The 25,763-nt window shown below is 40.3% G+C and overlaps 1 protein-coding gene across 5 annotated transcripts in view; it reads left to right on the forward strand.

Annotated features, from left to right (window-relative positions):
* arhgap17a (Rho GTPase activating protein 17a) overlaps positions 1-25,763 on the forward strand; it is a 58,793-nt gene that overhangs the window by 23,504 nt on the left and 9,526 nt on the right. For 2 of the 5 annotated variants that reach the window (XM_041814906.1, XM_041814908.1), the window contains exons 3-19: positions 5,389-5,493; positions 5,703-5,735; positions 6,163-6,239; positions 8,008-8,119; positions 9,311-9,387; positions 9,621-9,738; positions 10,697-10,765; positions 10,956-11,037; positions 11,976-12,103; positions 15,653-15,764; positions 17,886-17,967; positions 18,142-18,222; positions 18,321-18,434; positions 18,627-18,718; positions 22,776-22,923; positions 23,211-23,507; positions 24,159-24,307. In XM_041814906.1, coding sequence (XP_041670840.1) covers positions 5,389-5,493; positions 5,703-5,735; positions 6,163-6,239; positions 8,008-8,119; positions 9,311-9,387; positions 9,621-9,738; positions 10,697-10,765; positions 10,956-11,037; positions 11,976-12,103; positions 15,653-15,764; positions 17,886-17,967; positions 18,142-18,222; positions 18,321-18,434; positions 18,627-18,718; positions 22,776-22,923; positions 23,211-23,507; positions 24,159-24,307 — 1,876 coding nt within the window. The remainder of the gene's footprint in view (positions 1-5,388; positions 5,494-5,702; positions 5,736-6,162; positions 6,240-8,007; positions 8,120-9,310; positions 9,388-9,620; positions 9,739-10,696; positions 10,766-10,955; positions 11,038-11,975; positions 12,104-15,652; positions 15,765-17,885; positions 17,968-18,141; positions 18,223-18,320; positions 18,435-18,626; positions 18,719-22,775; positions 22,924-23,210; positions 23,508-24,158; positions 24,308-25,763) is intronic. The other 3 variants (XM_041814909.1, XM_041814907.1, XM_041814910.1) reach the window with 3 other exon arrangements.

Consider the following 25,763-nt stretch of genomic DNA (forward strand, 5'->3'; position numbering starts at 1 on the left):
ATGGGTAAAAATACCAAATTAAATCATTTGAAAATTTTCTGTGTTCTTTGGAAGGCATCTTGTGACCCCCTTGTCAGTGTCTCACAACTCCTGAGTGGGTTTTGACCCCCATGTGGGGAACCACTGTTCTCAAACTTTTTAGCCCACCAAAAGGTGCCAGAGTCCAGGGATCCCTGCTGTAACTGAAGGGTGCTTAAGCATTGCAAAACTTCAATGTAATAGTCATTTTTTGAAACATTACTTCGATTTCAGCTTAAATCTCACCAAAGTAACATGTTCTCGTTGTGCATTTTTAAATAATTTTCTGCAAATATTTGTATAAAAATGAGTAAAATATACCATTTGAAATCATTTCTAATATTCTTTGTTCTTGGAAGGCATCTTGCAACCCCCCCTCGAGGGGTCCTGACCTTCATTTGGGAAAACCACCGCTCTAAAGCACAAGTGTTGCTGGAGCTTTCTGTATTCTTTGAAACTTTTTTCATCTTTCATGCACCTTAAAAGCTGGTGAAGTTGTGCCTGAAAGTCAAACTGTGGTTCAAAATGTTTACAGATAATTGCCAAGTGAAAATTAGGTCCAATGACTGTAAAGTGGCTACAGGGCAAAGGAAGCATTGTAAGTTTGCTTCTTTCATTCAGGGGCAAAACCCATGAGACGCATTTGTAAGAAATTACCCACAGCACAAAATCACTTTTCTGAACAGCTGCTAACACAAACAACTGCATGATGAGCCGGAGCGTCGCTTCATTTGATCTCATTTATGTTAAGTGTGAGTGCAGTATTCTTAGCCCCCTTCATATCTCAGAAGTCTTTTTGAGTACAGATCTTAAGGATGCCCAGCATTCATGTGTCAGCTGTCCATTCCTAGCTGCTCTTCCACATAGCACCCTAGGAATACTTCTGACATACTAACGTGCCTACTTGCACACACCCTTGTAGCTTTGTTTACAGCTGAGAGAATTTATAAGGTAGCAACCGGCTCTCCAAAACACCTCTGTCATATTTCCCCAATGCTAACAAAGGTTAGCTTTGTGCTATTAATGGCTATCTACCTTATTCCACCCTTAACGCGTCACTTTGTTATTTTTGATACTTCTAGACATGTCCAGACATGTTCACATCCTTTCTCTAAGGAACCAATAAACAAACAGTGGCACCTACACAGACACCCACTCTGTATGGGTAATATCCTGCTCGGTAGTGGGATTCCCTGCTCGGTGACGCGTCATCATGGGATTGACCATGTGTTGACCTCATCACAGAGGAAAAACACTTCCCGCCGCCTGCTGTGTAGCCTCCTCACTTCCTTTTTGGTCAACTCTCCTTCATATTTTTTATTTGGCCCTATTGTGTCGTGAATCTCACTCTGTTTTGTTCTCATGAAAGGAAAAGAAATACTCCCAGTGCCATGTAACCCAAACATTTCCAATACACCCACACAGAACAGGGAGGGGAATCCCTTTCTTGTGTTGTGCCAGGCACAAACTGAGTCTGAGAAGTGTTTCCAAGGCTGTGGAAGAAGAGCGTTTACATGTTTGATAAGTTTGTATTTGACCCAGCTGTTTGGGGAATGCCGGGGGCCACCACGGGTCGTGTGATGACGTAAGAGCGAGGGAACAGAGGGAGGGAGCGCGGAGGCGGATATCTGCTGTGGAATTCCTGAGTTCCGACTCTGTTCTGTTTTTGGAACACAATCGTCTGGTATTTGGTTGATCCTCCCTCTGCATTCGTCTCCCTCCATTTCTGCTTGTTTTACCCCCCAGACCTCAGTGTTCCCGTTTATATTTGGCACATTGTTTGTACCAGCTCTTGAGAAAATGTTTATCCCTTTCAGACACTTTTGGACTCCTACTTTTCCTAATAATCTTGCAAAACAGGAGACACACCTCTTCTGTTTGGAATTCATGCGCACATTCTGATGTTGACTTTCTCACAATCGCTGCCAACTTAAACTAGTTTTTACATCATCCAAGCGTGCAAAAACTTCCAGCAGTCATCAGCTCTATTCATGGGCTGGTGACAGACAGTCTAATGTTGACACAGGTCCAGTCGGGCACCTGGCATGACAAGGACAGAGAATAGTCATCATGCAGAGCTTGAGTTGGCCTCTGTCTTTAAGGCTGAGTGGCTGTGCCTCCCATCAATGACAGTATTATATGTCGTCAGGCTAAAAGCACAGGGGTTCTGTGTAGTTCATCCAGCAGACAGGAGAAAGCCTGTATCATCAAAAAGACCTTTTTTTTTTTTTTTTTTTAGCTGAACACCCCTCACTCTTGGTCACAGCCTGTTGCCTGTTGCCGCAGCGACACTTCCGATGAGTCATGTGTTTGAAAGATAACATTCCAGCGTTTTCTGCAAGGACAGCGCTTATCAATCATGCATGAACTTAGACCTCTGACTCCCTCAAGGCAGCTACAAATCAAATCTCTGTGTGCAACTGGAACACATCAGCCATCAACGCTGCACACTCTCTGTTGTGTTCATTTAAGGGGACGATGGGGTGCCAGGGAGATTAAGTCTCACAGAGTTTGTTATATTTATAAAGGTAGTTAGAAACATGAGCTCCTGCACTGAAAAATAATTCCCTTTTGCCTGTTACCTCATATCATTCCACTAAATCTCTTCTGCCAAAGGATGCACAGTGGCAAGAAAATTTTAGGTGAACCCTGATGATGATTATAATGTTAAAGTCTTTATTGAACACCGCCATTAAGTATTCACAGTGCTGCTGGAAAAAGTAAGCCAACCCTGGATTTAATAACTGATTGAACCTCCTTTGGCAGCAATAATCTCAACCAACCATTTCCGTTAGCTGCTGATGAGATCTGCACAACGTTCAGGAGGAATTTTGGACCATCTTTCCTGACAGAACTGCTTCAGCTCTCCCATTTTCTTAGCCTGTCTGGTGTGAATGGCTCTCTTGAGGTCATCAGCATCTCTATTGGATTCAGGTCTGGGCTGTGACTGGGCCACTCCAAAAGGTGGATTTTCTTTTGTTGAGGCCATGCTTCAGTAGATTTACTTTAATATTTTGGGTCATTGCCCTGCTGCATCACCCACCTTTTTCTGAGCTTCAGCTAGTTGGCGGTAGAGCTGTTCTGATTCTGATACCAGTATCAGAAATACGTCCAATACTGCATAAAATGCAGGCATTGATACTGGCCTGGACACGAGTTTATACACCCATCGGCAGGTCATGCACGGCCACCGTTTATAGAGCAGCAAAGACGAACCAAAGGACCCACTTCAGCAGCAGAGAACGGTGGCTGTGTGACATTTTTTCTCTGAATGTGTTGTTAAAATACCTTCCATATAGGCGATGTTGTACACGACAAGAAGTGACACCATTTATCAAAAGTTAAACGTTTGAACCATAAATTGTTGCCTCTCACTTGTTTTTCTTCTTGAAGCTAGCTGTTGTACATTCCCATTGATGCTACTGATGCCTGTAAATCCCTTTCGGTAGCATTTTCAGCGAGCCTGGAACTCTTGTGACTTTTGGGGACTTTAATGATTAAATCCACACCAGCAAACCTGATATTGAACATCTTTTTATCCAATTTAATCCAAATACAATAATTTATTACTGCTAGCTTGATTGCTAACCACCATATTGTTTACCCTTTGTGAGGGTCTTTCAGCCAATGCCAGGCTGTTCTGTTATCACATCATGCTGCCTAAGTAGAATATAATGGAGAGATAGAGCCTGTGACAGCCCCCTGTATTGTTATTTTAATATTTAGCAGTAAAACTCAATAATCAGCAGAAAAACAACTTTAGGATCACAGAGATGCCGTACATTATGATTCTATTTGTTACCTCCGCCAGGGAGGTTATGTGATCGGCAGGGTTTTTTTAGTTAGTTAGTTAGTTAGTTTGTTAGCAGCATAGCTCAAAAAGTTATGGACAGATTTTGATGAAATTTTCAGGAAATTTCAGAAATGGCATAAGGAAGAACTGATTACATTTTGGGAGTGATCCAGATCACCGTCTGGATCCAGGAGTTTTTTTAAAAGATTCTGTACTATTGGGGGATAGGGCTAATGGCGGAGGTCTGCGCTCTCCGAGTGCTTTTCTAGTTGATCTATGTTCTGAATCAAATATAGGTCTAAAATAATTTGTTAGTCTGCACAGCCAGTACTTCTTCATCTCTTGGATTTCCAGCAGGCTGTATGCCCTGCAACACCTGGCTTCCTATTACGGGACTACACAACCAGCAGTTTGTTTCTAAGGGGGTGGTGCATTAGTAATTACAAAGGGAAAAAATAGGAATAATTGACCTGACAGGTTTACGTTGGTTAGAGGCTCTGGATATCAGTTTGAGTGTTTTATAGGTCAAAAAAAGCTCTAGACCTCCAAATCTCCTTTAAATGATTGGATTTGAGGATTATTTTATTTATCTGCTTTAATTTGATTTTTGTTTATCTTTAAACTTCTTCAAACAAAAATCCTCATATTATCCTAATGTCTTCCTTTTCTTCTATCCCATTGTCAGCTTCATCTTTAACCAATCTTGGAGTGTTGTAAATTTTTGTTTACATTGTGAAATGAGGCACCAGATTTTACTACTGGTTGTGTTGCTGCAATGCCAGAATTTCCCCTTTTGGGATCAATGAAGTCTTATCTTATCTTATCTTATTTTATCTTATCTTATCTTATCTTATCTCATCTTATCTTATCTTATCTTAGGGCTTTTTACACCCCATTTGATTTGTTACACCCCAACGTACTAACAGAGGTACTATTAGAGGTATGGTCTTTGTTGTGGACAGCTCTTTTACCTCCTGGTGTTGAAGTCTGATGCCACTTTGAGCTACTGCTGAAAAGTAATAGGGTAATGTCTGCATTGCTCTCTTGCCACTCTCACTCCTACAGCTGTCGCCATCTAAAAATGCCTCTCCAGTGTTGATCATCTCTTATCAGTCTTGATTTTGGGCCTTTCTTATAGCTTTCTTCTCCTCCAAGGTGTTCCCTCTGCAGGCTTCTTTTGGTTTATGCCTCCTCTGACAAAGTGGGAGTACAGGAGCTGCTATAGCTTAATGCTGGCACAATCACTGCCATCACATGTTATGTAGATGCTAGATGATGCTAGTTTGTAGAGTTGCTGTGATTTTTTTTTTAGTTACAAGTATGCAAACCCTGCCTTTTTGTCTTCTAATTGTTTGATTCAGACCTGATAAGTCTTTTTGACTTATTTCCATTTGCACATTTTTGGCTTCTTATACAGAAAAACAGCAGAATATTTATTGAAATGACCAAAATTAATGACCAAAATCATCTGTAAATTTTGTCTGCCTTCATCTGGGATGACCGATGCAGACATTTGGCACATAAGCTGAGGATGTTTTGTTACGATTTGTTCTTGCATTTCTTGTCTTTTTTTACAGATTGAGCGGCGCATGGAGTTGGTGCGTGTGGTTTCCCACAACACTCACAAGCGGATGGTGTCATGTCTACAAGGACACATCGGTGCAGACGCAGAGAAGAGACATGTGAGACATCAAGCTTATTATAGTTAAATATAATAAACACACTAACCAGACAGTTAACTGTTCCAGGATTTTTTTTACAACTTAAATGTTGATTTCAGTCCCTACACAAAGCTCTTATTGTTCTCATTCAAAGTGTTCACAGTAGGCCTACAGTACATGATTTCTCTTTTGTGTTTTCTACCCCACACCACCCAAAAAATGCACCACAGTCTGTACCACGCCTCTATACAGGAAATGGTCAGGTAAAAATCACCATTACTCCTATGACTCTCTGGTTCTAAGCACCACTTTCTCCATTTCCCATTCAGACATCTGTCATCTTTACTCACTCTGCATGACACCTTTGCCTTTGGGATCTTCTGGTGAAAAAAACAGGAAGCTGAACACTCGTGAATGTAAACTGTACAGCAGCAAAAATAAACTTCAGAGCTGTCATTTGATAGATGTCTCACTTCCCTAGTTCTTCATCTTAAATCCCATTCAACATCTGTATTTTCCCTCCTTTGCTCGGAAAGCTCTCTTCCTCTTCCTGAATTCACTACTCAATGGAAAGTCCTTGAATTTTTCCGTTTACCTTCAGCCTTTAAATGCTGAAACTGCTTTACAGAAATGAGTACTTTCTGTTTATCTGCAAAGGTTATATGCCTCTATCTCTATTTGTCTTTACAGAAAAAGCTTCCTCTCACTTCACTCTCCCAGGCGATGGTGGAGGGTGGAAACCAGCTGGGAGAAGACTCTTTAATAGGGTGGGTTTCTCTTTTGATTGACCGGCTGAAAAACCAATCGCTCCTTCTTGGCAACAGTCACTAATAGAGCACCCCAGAGAGTTTGAAATATGAGGCCATGCATCCAGGACAAGCAATCTGCCTAGTTTTGTTTTCTGTGGAGGGGACTTTCAGCAGTGCTTTTCATATGAAGCTGACATCAGTCATTACCATTAAGAGCTATATAAGAACACTGCACAGTGTTTGAGTGAGGATCTAGAAAGTAAAAGTCTATTTAGCAGACGTGTGTCTGTCTGGAAAACAAGAGGAAGGGAAAGCACAGTCAGATGGTCTGCGTGTGAATGTGATGCATTTGATTATCAGCTGTCAAACTGTATTACTCTTAACAAGGCTAAAGGGTTTCACTTCTGGAATCATGTAACCCAAACGCCTGTTTAAGTCGTATTTCCAAGTTGTATTTTGGAAGCCTTTGGATACTAATTAGGGCTGTCAGTTTTACTCCGTCATTTGCAATGAGAATAAAGCCTGAAATCAAGGCAATTTACTTTTACATCTGTAGCAAGTTCTTTTTCTGTGCTTAAAAACCCTGTAAAGTGAAATCCAAACTTTGTGTCTTAACACTGTAGATATGTTGAATAAACATTATGTTATTGTAAACGTGAAAACACTGAGATCTACATGTGACTGAATTTTGGTTTTAGACCGTTAAAAAGTTTTTCACCTCTTTCCTGGCTGGGGTTAATTTGGGCAGGGCAAATATGTGGGCTGGTGATGTTACCGGCCCACAGTGGAGAATGACCCCACCCCTCTAACACTGCAATATAAAATCACAGAGCAGTTCATCTCAGTGCAGTCTGTTGTTAGCTGATGTCACTGTCTTTATTAAATGTTAAAAATCAGTTAAATTTATTTATTTATTTATTTTTTGTTCCTTGTTAGGTAAATTTGCCAAATCTATCAGCTACAGTGGTCTATGGATTATTTAAAGCATCACAACAGAGATTTGAGCCAGAAAACAGACTTTGTCTCTTCTCTGGCCCAGAGCCAGGCAGCTCTGATCATAAGGTCAATGTAAGATCAAGGGACAGGCTAATGGCGCGAGTGCTTTCTTCCATTCAGATTGTAACATTTTTAATATTGAGAGGTTTGTATTTGTCAGAAAATGAAGTAAATGAAAGCTCAAATCTAAAAGAGGAGTCTTAGAAGTGCTGAAAGACACCTGGTCTGATTAACCAGGGGATATCTGAAAACAACCTCAAGACAGGCGACCTAAAATATGTTGAAGATGTGCATTATTTCCAAATTTGAAAAACTCTGTGACCCAAAAAGACGTCCTCAGAGTCAACTTTTACATTTCAGATATTTCACAATATTTCTGAACTAAATTTCCATATTTGGTAGGTACTGGATTTGCCCCTTTCAATTGCTATTTGTGTGTTTCTTAAGGAACCAGGAGCAGCTTTGTTCAAAACCAGAACCTAACCCAGATAGAGTCTCAAGTTCAGGGCTTTTTGAGTCTTTAATACCTCGATAATCCAAATATTTTGTTCAAATCTAACTCTAACTAGGCCACTGTTTGCTCCTCACAGCTTGAAAATGTGCTGTTTTACTTTCAATTACTATAGGAAGATGAGGAATCACAGATTGTCATTCCTCTGTTTTTGTCATTATATCAGAAAACATGAAAACTCAGACCTACATCGCTCATCCAGCAGGGTTTCTGATGTGATGAAGCAGCATGAATATGATTCTAACAACCGCCCTCCTCTCTCTTTGTGCTGACTAACAGGAAGATGATGGAAGTGTGCGGGGAAGCAGAAAACCGTCTGGCTTCGGAGCTGATGCAACATGAGTTGCAGATAGAGAAAGACGTTCTGGATCCTCTCAGTCAGCTAGCAGAGGTAAGAAACCTCACACCCTCTGGACAGTTACGGTAACTAAACAGTATTAATCTTTCTTTAGTGCTCTAGGCTAGTTTTCAAACACAGTTACACCCCTATTTTGGATTTCTTTAGTTTAGTTGTTGTGGAATAGATGATTTGACAGGGTGTTTTTTTACTGATGTCTTTTGCATTTGCACTGAACAACTGCAAGGGTTGCACTTTCATAGAAGTCTGTTCCAGATGGGCCTGTTTGGGTCATGGGATTCAAGAAAGATTGGCCGAACTGGAGGATTTTCTTCCTATTATACATGTGTTTATTTACTTCAATTTATTTAACCAGTAAAACATCATTGATACCAAGAATCTCATTTACAAGTGTGTCCTGGCCAAGACAGGAGGCAGCTCATTTAACACAGTTACGGAAATAAAAGACAGGATTCCGAACAGATTAACCAGTGCTGGATCACAGAGTGGAAAGTCATCAGTCAAAACATTTACAACCTGATGCATCTACCTCCAACACCTTTAAACTGCTTTTTTAAAGATTTAAAGAGACAAGGCTGCAGGAGGAGTACGCCTGAAACTCCTCTTACCGGGGTTTGACATTTACACCTGCCAACCAGCCAAATGTGGGTTGATTTCAGCTGTGTTGGTTAAAAGAGTGAATTTGGCATTGCGGCTGGTGGGCTTTATCAGCATTGAAGAAACCTGTATTTCGCACCGTGCTCGTCTATTAACACCAGTGTGTATGATTTAAGTGCTTGTTGTAGAGAAGGAGATCTGCACATGTAAGGGTCAAATTTCTCCCAAAATAACTGCAAAGTGGCTCAAATCTTTGTCTGCTGTGTGTTTTTACCCATACTGATGTGTTAGTAGTGTAGACTCGAGGCTTTTTTCTGTTGAGGGCAAAAGCTTAAGAATACTGGAGGATAAACACAGACCTGAACTTTCGCCTGCTGATTTAAAGATCCTCTCTGTCCATGGAGGATCAGAGTGTATGTGTTTGTGTGTGTGTGTATTTAATATTGTTAAATTTCAAAGGCAAAAGTTATTTTTCAGAACTTTACCACTGGAATGGGTGAACCAGAGGATAAACATTTGTTACCTAGGGAAAATGATCACAAAAAATGTCAGATTGTCAGCTTTTTGTCAATCTTACTTCCCTCTCTCATTCAACTTGTGTTCATTTTTATCATTACATTTTTGCAGGTGGACATTCCCAATATCCTGAAGCAGAGGAAACAGCTGGCCAAACTGGTGCTGGACTATGATTCTGCCAGAGCAAGGTTTGTCTGTTTACATTTCACTCTGTTTTAAATGGTTGAATTTTATTAAATGTGCGACAAGTGACCCCTAACAAAAAATGTAGCTTTCTGCTGACCTCAAGAGTAGAGCAATACTTTTACCTAAAGCTCTGTTTTCTCTTGATTTGCTGGTCAGCCTTTGGTATTGTCTTCATTTTTATCAGTATGATATATATCACATTTGTTTACCATTTTTTCTGTCTGTTCCAACTCAGATGGTTGCAGGCAACCAAGTCAATAATCTCAGGAACAAACACTCAAGCACTGACGGCGAAGGCTGACCTCCTCAAAGAGGAGATGGACGAGGCCATGAATAAAGTGGAGCTCTGCAAGGTAACAGACATTTACTTTCACAGCTCCTGTGTCCACTTTAAATGAGAAATTCTACTTTTGATTTTATTTGCCATTTTGTTTATAGAGCAACCATTTTGTGCAATTATTTATTTGAGAGTCATGCAATAAATGCAAACAGCTTGTGTAATGCATGATAATGTTTTTATTGATAACCTGCTGTGAAAGGTTACTGTTTCCATTCATGATTGATGGGCTGGTTAAAAGCAGTCCTAAGTGGGCGCTGGTTTAGCTCAGTGGGTAGAGCAGGGGCCCGTATACAGAGTCCTCGATGGACTGGTTGTGGGATCGATTTGTCACTATTTGGTTCATATCTTCCCCTCACTCTCCCCATGTTTCCTGTCTCTCTTCCTATCAAAATAAAGGCAAAACGCCCCAAAAATGACCTTTAAAAAAGAAAGTTAAAAAATCAACCTCGTCTAAAGTATAAATTTGGAACACAGAGAGAAAAAGCTCAACTTCCAGAGACCCTCAGGCCCTCTGACCCACTTTGCCGACACACACACATGACTTTAAATGCCCTGTCAGCTCTCTGTATCTGAGTGTGCATGTATGTGCATCCAAAAAGATCTGAATCACTGCTGGTGAGTTTCAGTGCACAGCGGCTGAGTGATGTGTCAGGTTTTCTCAGTCCAGGAAGCGTGGAGCCCTTGTGTTTCCCCTTCACAGGTTCTCCCTCCCAGTCCCACTGAGTCCTGCCAGCAGCAGGAGGATTTATGACTCACGTAGTGCACAGGCCAGCAGCTTAGCTGACTGCTGACGTCGGTGCTTGTGCCACTTGGAATACACAATGGATCATTAATGGATGACACTGTGAAGTGGAAATGGCGGATTTTTAATGGATTGATTTAAACTCTGTGACTTGTGATGTTATTGTTTATCACATTTCGACTATCCCTGCCATCTTTCAAAGCTCTGATAGTTTATGTCTTTCTTTCAGGATCAGCTGGCTGCAGACATGTACAGTTTTTTCTCCAAAGAAGGGGACTATGCCCTCTACTTTGTAACAGTGAGTACAGACAAACAAACCACACATGTGTTTGCACGAGTTTTTGGTGGGAATGTTCACAGCTGCAGAGAAACCAGAGAACACAGACTTGGCTGGCTGTTTTATTTACTTTATTTGTCATGCCTTTTTATTGTTTGTCTTATTCATCTCACCCCCTTTGACTCATTTCCATCCTTTTTTGTCTCTGCAGCTCTTAGAAGCTCAAGCTGATTACCACAGAAAATCTCTTACTGTTCTGGAGAGCGTGTTGCCCACCATCCAGGCTCAGCAAGGTAAAACTACACACACTATAACCTCGTTTAACAAGAACACATAAAAGAAGTCTCTGTGCATTGCATGATTTACAGATTTCCTGGAGAATGCATGCGCAGCAGCCTCTGTTTTTCTTTGGTTCCTGTGTTGTTTTGTGTCCCTTTAAACAAATCTATTCCTGTGAGGCCCTGTAGAAGTTTTAGAATCTGGCCCAGAGGTGTTGCTAGGAGGGGAAACAGTCTCTCATTCACTTTTCCTAACTGGCTTCGGAAATGAAACCAGCTGTTTTTCTAACTTCTGGACTTCCAGAAGTTGCCCGAGTTGTGTTAACTGTCTCTGAAGCCATAGTTTAAAGAATAACCTTTTGTTTTCACCGCAGGGTCTTCTCTCCAGATTCTCTCTTTTGCTTTTTGTCTCTATCGGATTTTTGTCAAAGCTGTCTTTTTTCTGCACTGAACACATGTGGTCTAAACCAGACAAGCCTGGTCTCCCAGCATGTGGGGATGACTCACAAACTCCACTCACACATCCCCCACCTCCTGCTCACATCACACCCACCTGGGTTTTCAGCAAGCCCCCCTCCCCTTGCTCCTCTGCCACCCTGCTCACATGCACATTACCTCACAAAAACACACAGAGAGGCAGAGCAGTCACTCCTGCCTGCGAGGAGCATGTGGTTGTTATTTTACAGCCCCCTTAGAGGGAGTGAGGACGGGTTAGAAACTGGCCTAAGGGAGAGTTTTTGACCCAGAAATCTGCCATCCAGACAAATACAATCCTGGCCCGATGCTTATTATTTTGCCCTTTTTTATTGCATACCAGTCAGCGAATATTCTGCCACAGCTGCCTTGCAAACCTTGTTTTAATTCTCCTCTGATTTGGAAAAAGCGTGAACAAAATTACAGCCTCAAGTTGCTGCATGTTTCCCTTTAGAATTCATTTCTTCCTTTGTGTTTAGACTCGTGGACAGAGAAGCCTGCGTTCGGCACTGGGCTGGATGAACACCTGAAGAGGAGTAGTAGGGAGATTGCCCTACCGATAGAGGCCTGTGTCATGATGCTGCTGGAAACCGGCATGAAAGAAGAGGTGGGAAAGTGAAAAATGGCCACTCCAGTCTATGTGCACAATATAAGCAGCTTCAAATATCTTTTTCTCTGTTGTTCATTTCTTCTTCACATATGTCCAAATTAAACAGAGCATTAATATGAAGGTAAAGAGTCACTATAGCGTCAGACTCTTGGAAATCTTTAAAATGATGTAAACATTTCCCTGCCAGTATGTTTACATGCATTCTCAAGTTACACTTTTATCTCATTTGGGCAGTTTAACAGGACTACTCTCTATGTCCCAGTGTACATACACACCAGGAGAACTGATTTATTAAATGCAGCATGTCTGCCTCGCTCTGGGAGATGATCATATGCCCCCTTTAAGCAAGTTACGAAGGACCTTCTTCCGGCTAGCCATGCAAACAAGTTAGCAAGACACTAACTGGCTGCAGAGTTTTCCCACAAACTGATATTGTATTTAGGTGGTAGGGTTGGCAGAAGGGGCAATCCCACCCTGCCTCATAAGATTCTGCTGTTGTGACATTATTCATCAGCAGTACTTTGTATCAAGATGTACAAATAACATCATTTACCTTTTACAATATTTATCTTGATATATTGTAGTTGCACTGTGGATGCTTGTTGATGAGGTAGCACATTGCAACCATGATTCTAGAGTGTATAGGTACAGAAGAAGCCTGCATGTTAATGGCTATCTTTTTTTTGCAGTGGCAGCCCTCAGGATCTCAATTCCAGAGTTACAGAGACAGAGTGATTAAATAATGGAAGTAGCTGCTTAATTTTTTTTCTATTAGATGGTATCCCTCCAGTAAATACATATACACAGATGCTTCTCTCTTACGCATGGATAAAACAAGAGAAGGAAAATGGTCAGCAAATGTACTTGGGTCGCTGCAAATATACCTGGGTGGCCCACCCAAGTATGGCCCATGTGTGGCAAACCCTGGCCTGGAAGTTAATAAGTGAATATGGACTGTTGAGCCACTTTCTATATTTTGTACACAATCTTATGTCTGAAGGCAGATGAAGGTGTGAGTCCTGCTATGCCTAGCTTTTATGCAGTTCAGCTTCTGAGTCAAAGCCCAGTGTGACGACTGAGGAGCTTGTACCGAATGCCTATTATTCGGGAATGATAGTCTAATTCCAAAAAAATAAAATCAGTGCAATTTCAGTGGGACTAACATATTTACATGAGTTACAGTTGTAAAATGATTTGTCTTTTTCTATCTGTAAATATGTAATGTAATCAGGGATGTCTACAGTGTCCTTTTTGTGTAATTTCCTGCAAGACTAGAAAAATCTGTGAATGACCTAAAATGATGCCATGATTTCTGACATGCTCAATGTATTTCATACTCATTGAATCCCAATGCAGTTGAAGTTGTTTTCTCTGGTTTTAAGAGGCATCAATGAATATTTCAGTTTTGTCTGAGCTCAGTTTTAGGAAATAAAGGAAAGTCCAGGAACTAAAAATACCTAGATAGAAAAAAGTAAAGCTGTGTGTTGTCAGTATATGAATGGCAGGATATTTTATGTCTGTAAATAACTTTTATGGAGTGGGAGCATGTCTAAGTTAAAGAGTAATGGCCCGAAATCTGATCCCTGTGGAACATCGGGGCACGCATTTCTTCCAGCAGATTTAAAATTACCAGCAGAAACATAGTACATATAGACACATTTCTGAGCCATCGGAAAATTAAGAATTATCTTATCTTATCTAATCTTATCTTATCTTATCTGTTTTGTAGTTAGGATGAAAACCACTTAAAGACTTAACCAGATAAACCAAGGGTATTGTGGTGATTTAAATATCCTTGTTAAGTCATAAAAATGAGAACACATAAAAAGTTAAAACAATTTGATAAAAGTCAGGAATATTGGAAAATAAATTTCTGTTTTCATTTTATATTCTTAATTTTGAATCTCACAGTTAAGACGCAAAGTTAATGTTTTGACTTTTTATTTCATATTTTGACCTTTTTAATTCACAATTTAGACTTTTATCTTAGTTTTTGACCCATCGGATCCTCAGTTTTACATTTTTAAGTAATATTTTGACTTTTTAAACTCATGATTTTGATTTTCTTTCTCACATTTTGACCTTTTTGGCTCATTACTTTGACTTTTATCTCATAGTTTGACCTTTTATGTCTTCAATTTTAAATTTTAAGTAATATTTTGACCTTTAAAAATCAAAATGTTAACATTTTTCCTACGCTTTGATGTTTTAAACTGATGATTTTTAAATGTATCTCATATTTTGACGATTAAAAATCATAGTTTAACTTTCTACTTCATATGTTTGCCTTTTAAAAACATTATTTGTCTTTAAACGCCATGTTTTGACCTTTTGAGCTAATAAGATTTCTTTATTTATTTATTTATTCAAATTTTGAGCCTTTAAACTTATCATTTTGACTTTTTTCAATCTCAAAATTATTTTTCATCAGTGTTGAGGTTTTTCCCCCCATATTCCATTGCTGGTGAAAATGAGGTTGACAGTTTATAGTTAAATGTTGAGCTTGTTTGGTCCTCAGGTTGGACCCAAACTCAGAATTCGGCCCCTGCTGTGAACAAGCTTGACATACCTGATCTATGGTGTCGAAGGCGGCTGTGAGATCAAGCAGGAACAAAAAGAAAAGAGATTTTGGACTTTGATCTGTCAGCTGTCTAGTGTTTGCAACAAACAACCCAAAATCCCCCAAGAATAATGATGCAACTCAAAGCATCTCCATGAAAACATATGTAGCTCAGGCAGTTTTGTGAGTTTCAACATTAAATGATAACCAGCACACAAAAGTGCTTAAGCGGTCACTTCTTATCAAGCACAAGCTGTTCTTGTCTCTCTGTGTAAGCAGAAGAAATGCTGCTGTGGCTCATTATAAGTCACATGGAGATGTGGCTGTGTTAGGCGGCTCCACTGATCATTGGAATAATTGAAACCAAGCTTCAGATTGTTTCTTCACATGAACATCTCATAACTGGAGGAGGATGCAGACAAACTGTAAACAGGGGGAAACTCCTGAATCACAGCTGAGCTGTTCCAAAGAAACCGTCTCCTGTTGCTTCATGATGATTTATGAAATGTTTGTGATGTCCCCCTCCTGAAAACAAATTTAGAAACAATAGAATGTACTTGTCTCCTGTTCATAAATCAGACCTACGTGTTTGTACATGTGTGCAAAAAAAGAGCAGGAGAGTGTGAGCGCTCGCTGCAAAAGCACTCTATTTGTTGCTCTATTCAGTCTCTAGTGAGTTCGGTCTGTGTCATTATAGTGTGAGGACTGTCTTTGTTTATGTATCAAAGTAAAGAGTGGCTGTGCTGTGAGTGCTGGGTGTGTTTGTTTGCATGCTTTAAGGTTTCATTATGTTCAGCTGGCAGCCCAGAGCACAAGATAAGGATTTATACAGTGACTGTGTTAGTATTATTAAAGTGAGTTTATTCAGTGAAAGCAGCAAAGACTCTTGTGTACACAATGAATGCCTGCATGTGTCTTTACTGTTGTTTGCTGGCAATGTGACTGAGGTTTATTTGTCTTTGTGTCTTTGTATGTTTGTGTGTCAGGGTCTATTCAGAATCGCAGCAGGAGCATCAAAGCTAAAGAAGCTAAAAGCAGCACTGGACTGCTCCACGTCACAGCTGGAGGAGTTCTACTCTGATCCCCACGCTGTCGCCGGTACGTCCCATACCACAGACTTTTTTGAAATTGTTCTGACTTTGTGTTACAAAACTTGAATTGGAGTTTTAATATTTATTCTCTTGAAAAAATCAATAACAAGGCTGTGTAAGGCAAGGTATAATGGCCTTTAAAACCTGATCAGTGCTTCCTTATCAAAGGTGCGCCATAGCCAATGTGGCAGGTCCGTGTAGCCCTGAACCATATGTTGGGGCCTACAAGGGCTGGACACTATGGTCTAAAATTTATATTATGTTTTGTGTCCCAGTAGTAGTTTTAAGTTTTATTTCTCTCTGCTGAAAAAATTTAGAATTCAAAGTAAAGCAGTTTTGAATTTTAAATGTTTTTCTCCAATGCTCTTAAAGTGCCTGTAAGAGTTTCTCTCCCTTGGATGTTTTAACCTTTTATTGATTTTATAAATCACTCATGGTCAATATTATTTGGCTTTTTTGACAACAAAAAAGTGATATGAAATAAGTGACTGCATAAGTATTCACCCCCTTAAAGTTATTTACCTAATCCAACAGAGGTCCAGCTAACTGATGCTGGCAGTCTCACAATTAGTGCAGTGAATGTGTCTCATAAAGACACCTGTGTCTGGAGGGTTTTGTCATTGGTTGATTGGTATTCCTGGCTACCATTACACCATAAAGACAGAAGAACACTCCAAGCATGTCCGAGAAAAGTTTATTGAAAAGTATAAGTCAGGGGATGGATTACAACTATTTTCTGGCACTGAACATCTGCTGGAGTTCAGTTAAATCCATCATCAAGAAATGGAAGGAATATGGCACATGTGCAAATCTGCCTAGATCAGGCCGTCCTCACAAACTGAGTGACTGTGCAAGAAGGAGACTAGTGAGAGAGGCCACCAAGACACCTATGACTACGCTAAAGGAGTTACAAGCTTCAGCAGCTGAAATGGGAGAGACTCTGCATACAACAAGTGTTGCCTGGTTCCTCACCAGTCTGAGCTTTAAGAGATTGTGGCAAAGAGAAAGCCACTGTTGAAGAAAACTCATTAAATCTGGACTAGAGTTTGCCAGAAGGCATGTGGGAGAGTCCACTGTCAAGTGGAAGAAAGTTCTTTGGTCTGATGAGACCAAAATGTTGCTTATTGGCCATCAGACAAGACACCAAACACTGCACATGACCACAAACACACCATCCCCACTGTGAAGCACAGTGGTGGCAGCATCATGCTGTGAGGAGGCTTCTTGGCAGCCGCCCCTGGAAGGCTTGTAAAGGTAGAGGTTAAAATGAATGCTGCAAAATACAGAAAATCCTAGAGGACAATCTTATTCACTCTGCAAGAGAACTACAGCTTGGAAAAAGATTAATTTTCCAGCAAGACAATGACCTGAAGCATACAGCTACACAGAAATGTTTAAAGACAACAAGGTGAATGATTTGGAGTTACCAAGTCAAAGCCCAGACTTCAATCCTATAGAGAATTTGGACCTGAAAAGGCCTGTTCATACCAGATCCCTGTGCAACTTACAATTATTAACTGAGCCAACTTGGGCTTTCCGGACACCAAGAATTCAGTCTATCCAGGTCTTTTCATTGTCATGGTACAAAACCAAAAGAACATCAAAGACAAACTAAAGACCCATTAAACAGACTATCTCACCTTCTCTTCAAGGCTTTTCTTGTTTAAACACATCAGATTTAAACAGCCATTCCAGTTTTGCATATCACGCCACTGCAGTATTTCAGGATTTTGACAAGCCATTTCATGAAGCAATAACTCTTTTAAATCAGGCGCTGAAGCAAACTGCTGCGAGCAATAGCTCATCTTCTTTCTTTCATGAGTCTCTGATGTCATATGAATAAAACTGTTAAAATATATTTGAAGAATAGTTGTCAAGAACTGTAGTTATTCCACTTCCAGTGTGACATATTTTGTTAGATCATCTATACTGTGTAATAAATGTCTAAATTATCTCTTGACTTAAATTGAGTTATTGTCCTCTCAATGTTGATTGATCCCCCAGCCCTCATCATTTCTTAATTATAAGGCATATGGGATGTCTTTAACACATCATGATTTTTTTAGCTTTACATTTGAACAAAGTATCAGAAATATAACAAATACCTGTGGATGTGTTGCTGTTTCAGGAGCACTGAAGTCCTACCTGAGAGAGCTACCTGAACCTCTAATGACCTACCAGCTTTATGATGAATGGATCCAGGCATCCAGGTCAGCCTTACAATATACCTGTCATTATAAATTAAAATTTCTGGTGTTTAAAGGATCTGTTATTGTACACCTACAAAAAGTTACACGTTAAGTGTTTAAGGTCATTTAACCTGCAGGAGAAAGTCCTAATAATGTACTCTCCTCTCAATCACTTCTTCATTTTATCTCCTTCAGTGTGTCAGACCCAGACAAGAGGCTGCAGGCACTCTGGGTTGTTTGTGATAAGCTACCAAAGAACAACAAAACCAACCTGAGGTAGGTTATTTATACCTACATAAGAAAGGTCATAAATCCATTCTTTGACTTCCTCTGTGTCATGAGATGTTGTTTGTGCTCACCTTGTTTGTGTGCAGGTATCTGGTCAAGTTTTTAGCCAAACTGGCTCAGGACAGCGAGATAAACAAAATGACTCCTAGCAACATCGCCATCGTCCTGGGACCAAACCTGCTGTGGGCAAAGACGGAGGGGTGAGAGGAGGGGGAGATGACATTTAGCAACATAGGTCCCATAATGAAAAGCAAAGGAAATTTAATAATCCTCTCATCCTGAGTTATGGGGAGGATTTTTATAAACAACTCTATTATTTTAGCTTATTTTAGAGCACCATTCATTATATTAGAATGCCTCTCATTTCTGCTGATGTGTTTGTGTCCACCCAGGAGTCTGGCAGAGATGGCGGCAGCGACCTCCGTGCACGTGGTGGCCATCGTGGAGCCAATCATCCAGCACGCTGACTGGTTCTTTCCTGAGGGTATGCTCTACATATTTGTTTTTCAGTCCTCCTTTTTTTCTTTGTGGCTAATCAGGGCATATTTTACACCAGGGTTGCACAGTAATCACCATCAGTATTAACGACAAAGTACAAAAGAATGAGTCAACAGTTATCAGGACGGAGTAAAATCCCTGCTGTGCCTGCACACTCTAAAACTGTGGCTGGTGTTGTGAAGTTAGCAAGAGGAAGCTACTGAAAAATGTACCTAAAAACGTCATGAATCTTCTTGATTTGAATTTTAAAAAACTTGAATGACAAAACTAAAAATGAAGAAACTGACAGAAATGCATCCACCACTTTTCAAAATATTTTCATTTTTGTAACCCACATTGCAATAAGGTGACTGTTGCACATAAAACTAAAAGTCTTTATACACAAGAGGCTACTAATCACCTGGTTGGGATGGAAAAAAGATAAAGGGAATAGGAATCTTGATAATGATAGACCAGTTTTATACAGTTCTAATACAAATATAAGCTACTATCTCCATCGGTGTTGGTGTCTGTTTGCTGGTTGTTTGCAGCCAGACACCACATCTGATCAAACATAAATGACACGACATGCAGTGCATTCAGAAAGTATTCAGACACCCTAAGTCTTTTTTTTGGTTTTGTTATGTTTAGGCCTGATGCTTCACAAGAAAATGTTCACCAGATCGTGGGCTGTTAATGGTTGAGGCTGAAAATGTTCCAGGAGAACCCCAGACCCTTGTACTGTTTTGGATCTTTAGTCAAACCTGTTGTTTCTGCTACCAGCACACTGGCCAAGTAAAGAACATGAAAATAAATAAATAAAAAACACCAGAGTTGGGGGAAATGGGAGTCATTAAAGTAGGATTGAGACAGGATGGATGTTTTATCACATGACAGGGGATTTTTTTTAGTTCTGTTTTCTGTTTTCTCTTTTATTTGGTAGTGAGATGGGACACAGAGGCAAATCACTCTATTATACACCTTTCTTGAATCAAATTAGTCTTTTCATATTGGAAATCAACCGTTTAATGTCAACAGTGATTATTTTCCACAGAACTTGTGGTACAGAAGAGCTAAAAGCAAATCTGTTTAAATTTTCAAACTCAAGGCTTCAGTGACAGCTTTTACGCCAGTATTTTTGAGATATATATTTTTGGGCTTTTAATGCCTTTTTTAGAGTGGAGGAGAGTGGATAGAGTCAGAAACAAGGATATGAAAGGGGTTGAAAGGAGCTGCAGGCCCAACTTGAACCCACTCCCCCTGCATATATGGGGCATGACCTAACTGCTAGACTGTCTGCACCCCCACAAATAGTTTTAGTTTTTAATCTCAAGAGTTAGGTACATTTGATTTTTCACTGAAGAAAAAATCGAACTCAATAGTTCAGGAGTATTGGATCTAGATGATTTGCCCTGATTGTTGTAACATCAATTAAATTAATTAATTCATAGAATTATGATAATCTGGTGCTTTGTACAGCTCAGTAATAAGGCTTTGCAGACCTTTGTGCCATTTCCTATTGTGCTCTATAGTGTTTCTTACTTTGGCCTTGTTGTATTAGCATTGTGAAGAAGATGTTTATCTTATATTCACTTTTCAGCAACCATGAAACCAAGTGACACTGATAAATATACATAGCACCACTGTTGGTTTGGTATTTTTACATGGACTTCCCCTAGCTCTTAGCATAATTTTTGCTTGCACTTTCAGCAGAAAGCATATTTTTGTTACTTCTCTTTAATACGCTAAATTTGTCAATAGTTCGATCCTGTCTTTGCACGGTCGTCTCAGTCCCAAGCATCATCATGGCCAGACTGTCTTGGTTCCTGTATCTGGAGACAAGACGATGATGGTCTGTCTATAGTCAGCATATCTGACTGTCTCCAGAGCTCACAGAGAGATGACGGGTCAGCAGCTTCTGCTGTCCTGTTAAAACAACAAGGACCTCAGCTGAAGTGGAAGATTCCTTTCAGTCAAGCACATCTGAGACTTCTGATTAGTTTGTGTCCTTCCTGAAATGTAGTGGGCTGTTCGCTGGCCTGAAAAGTAAAGGAACAATCACAACAGTGTTCATGCTAATTGATTCCGTTGTTTATTTTTGCAAAAATGACACTAAGACTAATACAGAAATAGGCATTTAACAGAATACAACAGTAGGGTGACAAAAATTAAGGGTGCATAGTATTATTGACATAATATATAACTTTAAACATTGACTATTGGTATCTGCAGATATGAAAGTTTCTGCTGATCTTTACCGCTGAAATCGGAGATGTGCATTACAGCAGAATGTAAAAATGTCCGATTATTACGTTATAGGAATTTAAAGCAGAACCAACAGACCTATTGTACCCCTATTGAAGTTTTTTCTTTCTTATCCTCATTCCTTAAATTTAAAGTGGGTTAAAAGGACTGAACTACAGTGGATTTGATTTAACCACCCTGCAAACCAGTTGGTTAATTAGGAGAATTAATGCAGATTTAAAAGTGTAAGCTCTTTTTTAAAAAGGGTCACATTTGTATTTTGTGCACTACAGAGCTCATTACCTGTTACAGCCAGCCTACGGTTCCTAAGTGCTGACAGGGTGAGGAAACGGTCTTCTTGGGGTGTCTGAACAGGAGTCTACAGCAGAATAAGTTGTTTGGCATTGGTAGAGAAGCTAAATTATTCATTGGTGCAACCCACATACTTATCCCGCAAATGCTTTTTTTTTGGGGCAACTGTGGATCGGTAGGTAGTTGGTCATCTTGCAATTAGACGGTTGTGGGTTCGATCCCCAGCTCCTGCAGTCGCATTTCGATGTGTCCTTGGGCAAGACACTTAACCCCAACTTGCTCCCACTGCTTCATCAATGGGTCAGATGCATTTGAATGGGATTAGCTTATACTGATGGCTAATTCTCCATAGCAACCTCTGCCATCAGTGTGTGAATGTGGAGTGAATGGCTTGAAAGGGTATGAATGGGTAGATATCACCTGCAGTGTAAAAGTGCTTTGAGTTGTCAGATTACTAGAAAGTGCTATACAAGCTTAAGTCTATTTACCATGTTCCTTACAGATGTGGCATCATTTAAAAGGGAAATAGACAAGCTTTCCAACGCTATAACATTTATTGCCAACAAGCATTGTTACAACAGAGAAATAATCTCCAAAACACACATTGCCTCAAAGGGGGACATATTAGGAAAAAAATCACTTTTTCAGGCTTTTTTAACAAAAATATGTGCTTCTGGCCTGTCCACAATCCCCTCAAGTACCAGAAAAATCTACCCCTCCCTCTCCACCTTAGGAAATGTGTGCTGAAACAAGCCATTCTCAGATTTCCCACTCATGATGTCACGTGGGGAGTTAACACCGCCCCCAGGTACAGTTGGCCCTCCCAGCTTGAAACTAAGTTCCATCCTCTTCTCCTGATCTGAGAGGAGGATCAGGAGAGCCACATCAATTAAGCCACATCCATTTCCTGAGAGGGGTGGAGTCAGACAGCTCAGTAACATTAAAAGCTACGGAAATAGCTCATTCTGAGCAGGGCTGAAACAAAGTTTTTTAGACATACAAAAATTCAATGATGGAGTGTTTTTTCAGCAACAAACTTCACAGACATGTTTTAGGGACCTCTGAGACCAATATAAACTTGTCTTACAAGGGTCAAATATGTCCCCTTTAAGTTTTAAGTCTCTTCAATGTCTCATAAGATGCATGCGTTAATGTAAGCGTCTGTTACAGACAGATAGAGAGTGATGTTTTCTGGTCCCTAGAAGTTTCCTTTTACAACCTGACCTGTGGACTGATGACAGCTTCATAGACCTGAATTAACATTCACACCCATAAAATGACCTATGAATATGAAAAAAAGAAAAATAAAGAATTTCTGCCTGCACTTTTTCTGGTTTATTGATGATAATTCAGAGGAATTATTTTATGTTGGGTAGGCCCTGTACTTTTTTAGGATTTTTTTAAATGTACCATGCCTTCTACTAAAAATTCTGGTTTTGTGACAACTCTAAAAAGCAGCGACGTATGTTACTTTGTTTTAGTAAATCTTGTTTTTCATCTTTTTACAGATGTGGAGTTCAACGTGTCAGGCATGTTTGCAATGCCAACGCCTTCGTCCAACCACAACAACCACCTTGATTACGACAGCAGCACCATTGAGAGGAAGAGGCCTGGCAGTATGGTGGGACCAGAGAATGATGTGGCTCGTAAAGACAAGTAATTGAACTAAACTTACCTCTTACGCCTAACTTCCCACTACTTTAACTGACAACTCCTATTAATAGCTTTTGAATTTATCTGGCTTTCTTTTTTCTGACACTTTATTTTCTTCCCCCAAATGTTTGGAGATGTTTGATCCATTTAAAATTACCTTTCTAATGGCTTCTCTTTAATCTGGGTGATTTTGGTGATTCTCTATCCTGCTGGGCTAATTGGTGACTTTCTGATCAACGCTTTGGTGTTTTTTTGTTTTCTTTTTTTTGTTTCCTGCTCTCCCTGTCTAGCACCCCTAACAAGCACTCGGACCACACCCTCCGTAGAGGCAGTAACACCTTAGGTAGAAAGCAGCACACCTCACCTGCCTTCCAGCCTCCTTTACCCCCAGTGGAGGCTCCAGGGCAGGTTCAGGGGCACGGCGCTGGGCCTGGGCAGGTATCCCAGCCCTCTGCCGAGCCCCAGCCCCAGCCACAAGCTCAACCGGGGGGTTCGGGGCCTGACGCCTCCCAGCAGAGCTTGGCGCAGAGTCTGGCTGCTCTCGCTGCAGCTCAGCAGCTCCTCGCGCAGCACACGGAGGAGCTCAGGTAAGAGCTGTGACACTGGTGGTGAATGACACAGCATGCCAAAAAAACATACAAACACACAGACAGAGGAGGTCAGTTATTCATGTGTCACTGGTGTTTCGCAGACAACACTCCTCCTTTTACTCCTTGTGATTCAGCTTCTTGTTTCTTTAGTGAAAACCACAAGTTTTTCTTACACCAACACCACCAGTCGCAGCTATGCAGACCGGTCTAAGTCCAGCCTACAGACTCAAGGACAACAAAGGCTGCTGTCATTCTGCTAACAGTCACTTGCAGGGCCTCCGCTTTCCTCCCCAAACTCACTGGAATCAGCAGGAATCACACACAAACTGGCCCAAACTGCTTTTATAGCGAGGACTCTGTTGGTTGTTATGCAACAGCTGAAGGGCGTCTTTGATTTAGCTGCTGAAAAGACGACATTCATTTCCAGATTACACTGTTCTCATCAGCATTCTTTTGGTCCTACACCCTTTATTTAGGACCCTTTATTTAGGAAAACGCCATGTTACAGTGTAGACATTTATCACACAGATAATTTCATCATTTAAGCTCTAACTTTTAATAAAAAGCTTTAGCAGTTGCTGATGAAATCTTTCGGTTTCTGAAAGATTATGGGGTTTAAAAACACCCTCTTTTTTCTGTTTTCCAAAGTAACCCAAAGCTTCGCGACCCCACCTCCTCCTCCACCCCTCTCCTCCAGAGGAACGGCTCTGTGGCAGGAGGCCAGTCTGCAGGTCAGCTGGGCACAGGAAACCCCGGTGCTGGATCCATGGGGCCCAGTCCGCATCTGATGCGCAGAGGTAAGACGTGTCATCCACTAGGCTGATTCAGAATGCTGTTTAAAGCTGTTATATTTATACCCATGGGATGTTTCACCTGTCATATGAATGTTGCAGCAGTGTAAAGTAGGGCTGAACGATTTGCAAAAATAACCCAATTGTGATTTGTTTCCCTCATATTGCATTTGCAATTTGATATGCATTTTTATTAGGTTTCTGCTCTTATGTATTTTTCAACAAATTCAAGCAATAAATCATTCTATATTATAACCTACATTCAGCCAGGAACACATCATATATCTAACCATTTAATTGGAATTGCAATTGCAGTTGGATATGCAGTTTAACTTGGCAGAGAAGAATCTGCTTGAACGTTGCTCCCTGGGTTAGTCAATCAGCATGCTTTGACTTTACAGGGAGTGCATAATTGTAAACCCCCATATGGACAGATCCATTCATGACACTGTGTAATGAAAACAATGAAATAATTGCATCCATAGTTGCATGAATCTGAATATGAGGGTGCAACAAACTTTAAGCTATAAAGGAGGAGGCTGGAGTGGAGGAGGTGAAGCTTTGCCAGACGCAGCAGCAGCAGCATGGTGTATCAGCATTGATGCAAGCAGGGATTTGTGAGAAGTATGTGATTTAAATGGACTGCTGTGTTGACACTTGAATGATTGCATGATGTGCATAAAATCTCTGCTGCTGAAAAAAATGAATATATCAAACTGGTATTTTGACAAAAGTTCACGTTAAAGAATTACTGCAACTTCTGCGATTTTTTTTAAATTGCAGCAGGCCATATTGCCATTTAATCTAATTTGTGATTAATTGCCCAGCCCTAGTTTAAAGGCTCATTTGTGCATTTAGCTACTTTTTCTTCTTTGTTGTGTTTTGCTGCTCTGGCTTGAACTGTTGGCTGCATTGCTCAACACTGCCCCCATGGTTACTGGTGGTATTGCAGCCCAGACAGTAGGCTTTGTCTGTATCTGAATGCGTTTCAAAGGTAAAGTATAAATTAGTCTTCTTCATGAGACTTAAGAAGAAGTATAAGAAATGTCTGGTAGCTTATAAAACAAATGAAGTGTTTGAGAAAAAAAAAATCTATTTATAATCGGAAAAATTTTTGTAATTGATACATTTTAGAATGCTGGATGAACTTCTGTCTCTTATAACCTTCAGTCATGCATCCCTGCATAATTACGCACACAGTAGTGGATCAGATTGATTTTTTAAATCTACAGACATGCTGATTGATTATGAGCAGATCTAAAGTTATTTTGTGTTTGTTTAGGCTCAGCTCTTGAGCAAAACTCCAGGTGTATATTGTTAAAACAGTTTTGAATGAATTACTCCTCTTCCTGTTAAACCCTTAACTCAGTCACAGCAGTCTAAAAATGTTTCCTGTTTAAGAGGATCAATATTTAATTTGTTTACACTCAAGTTTCCTCCCTTTTTTACCCAAAAGAACTGC

The sequence above is a fragment of the Cheilinus undulatus genome, linkage group 20, assembly GCF_018320785.1.
Source record: "Cheilinus undulatus linkage group 20, ASM1832078v1, whole genome shotgun sequence".
In the NCBI taxonomy this organism is placed as follows: Eukaryota; Metazoa; Chordata; class Actinopteri; order Labriformes; family Labridae; genus Cheilinus; species Cheilinus undulatus.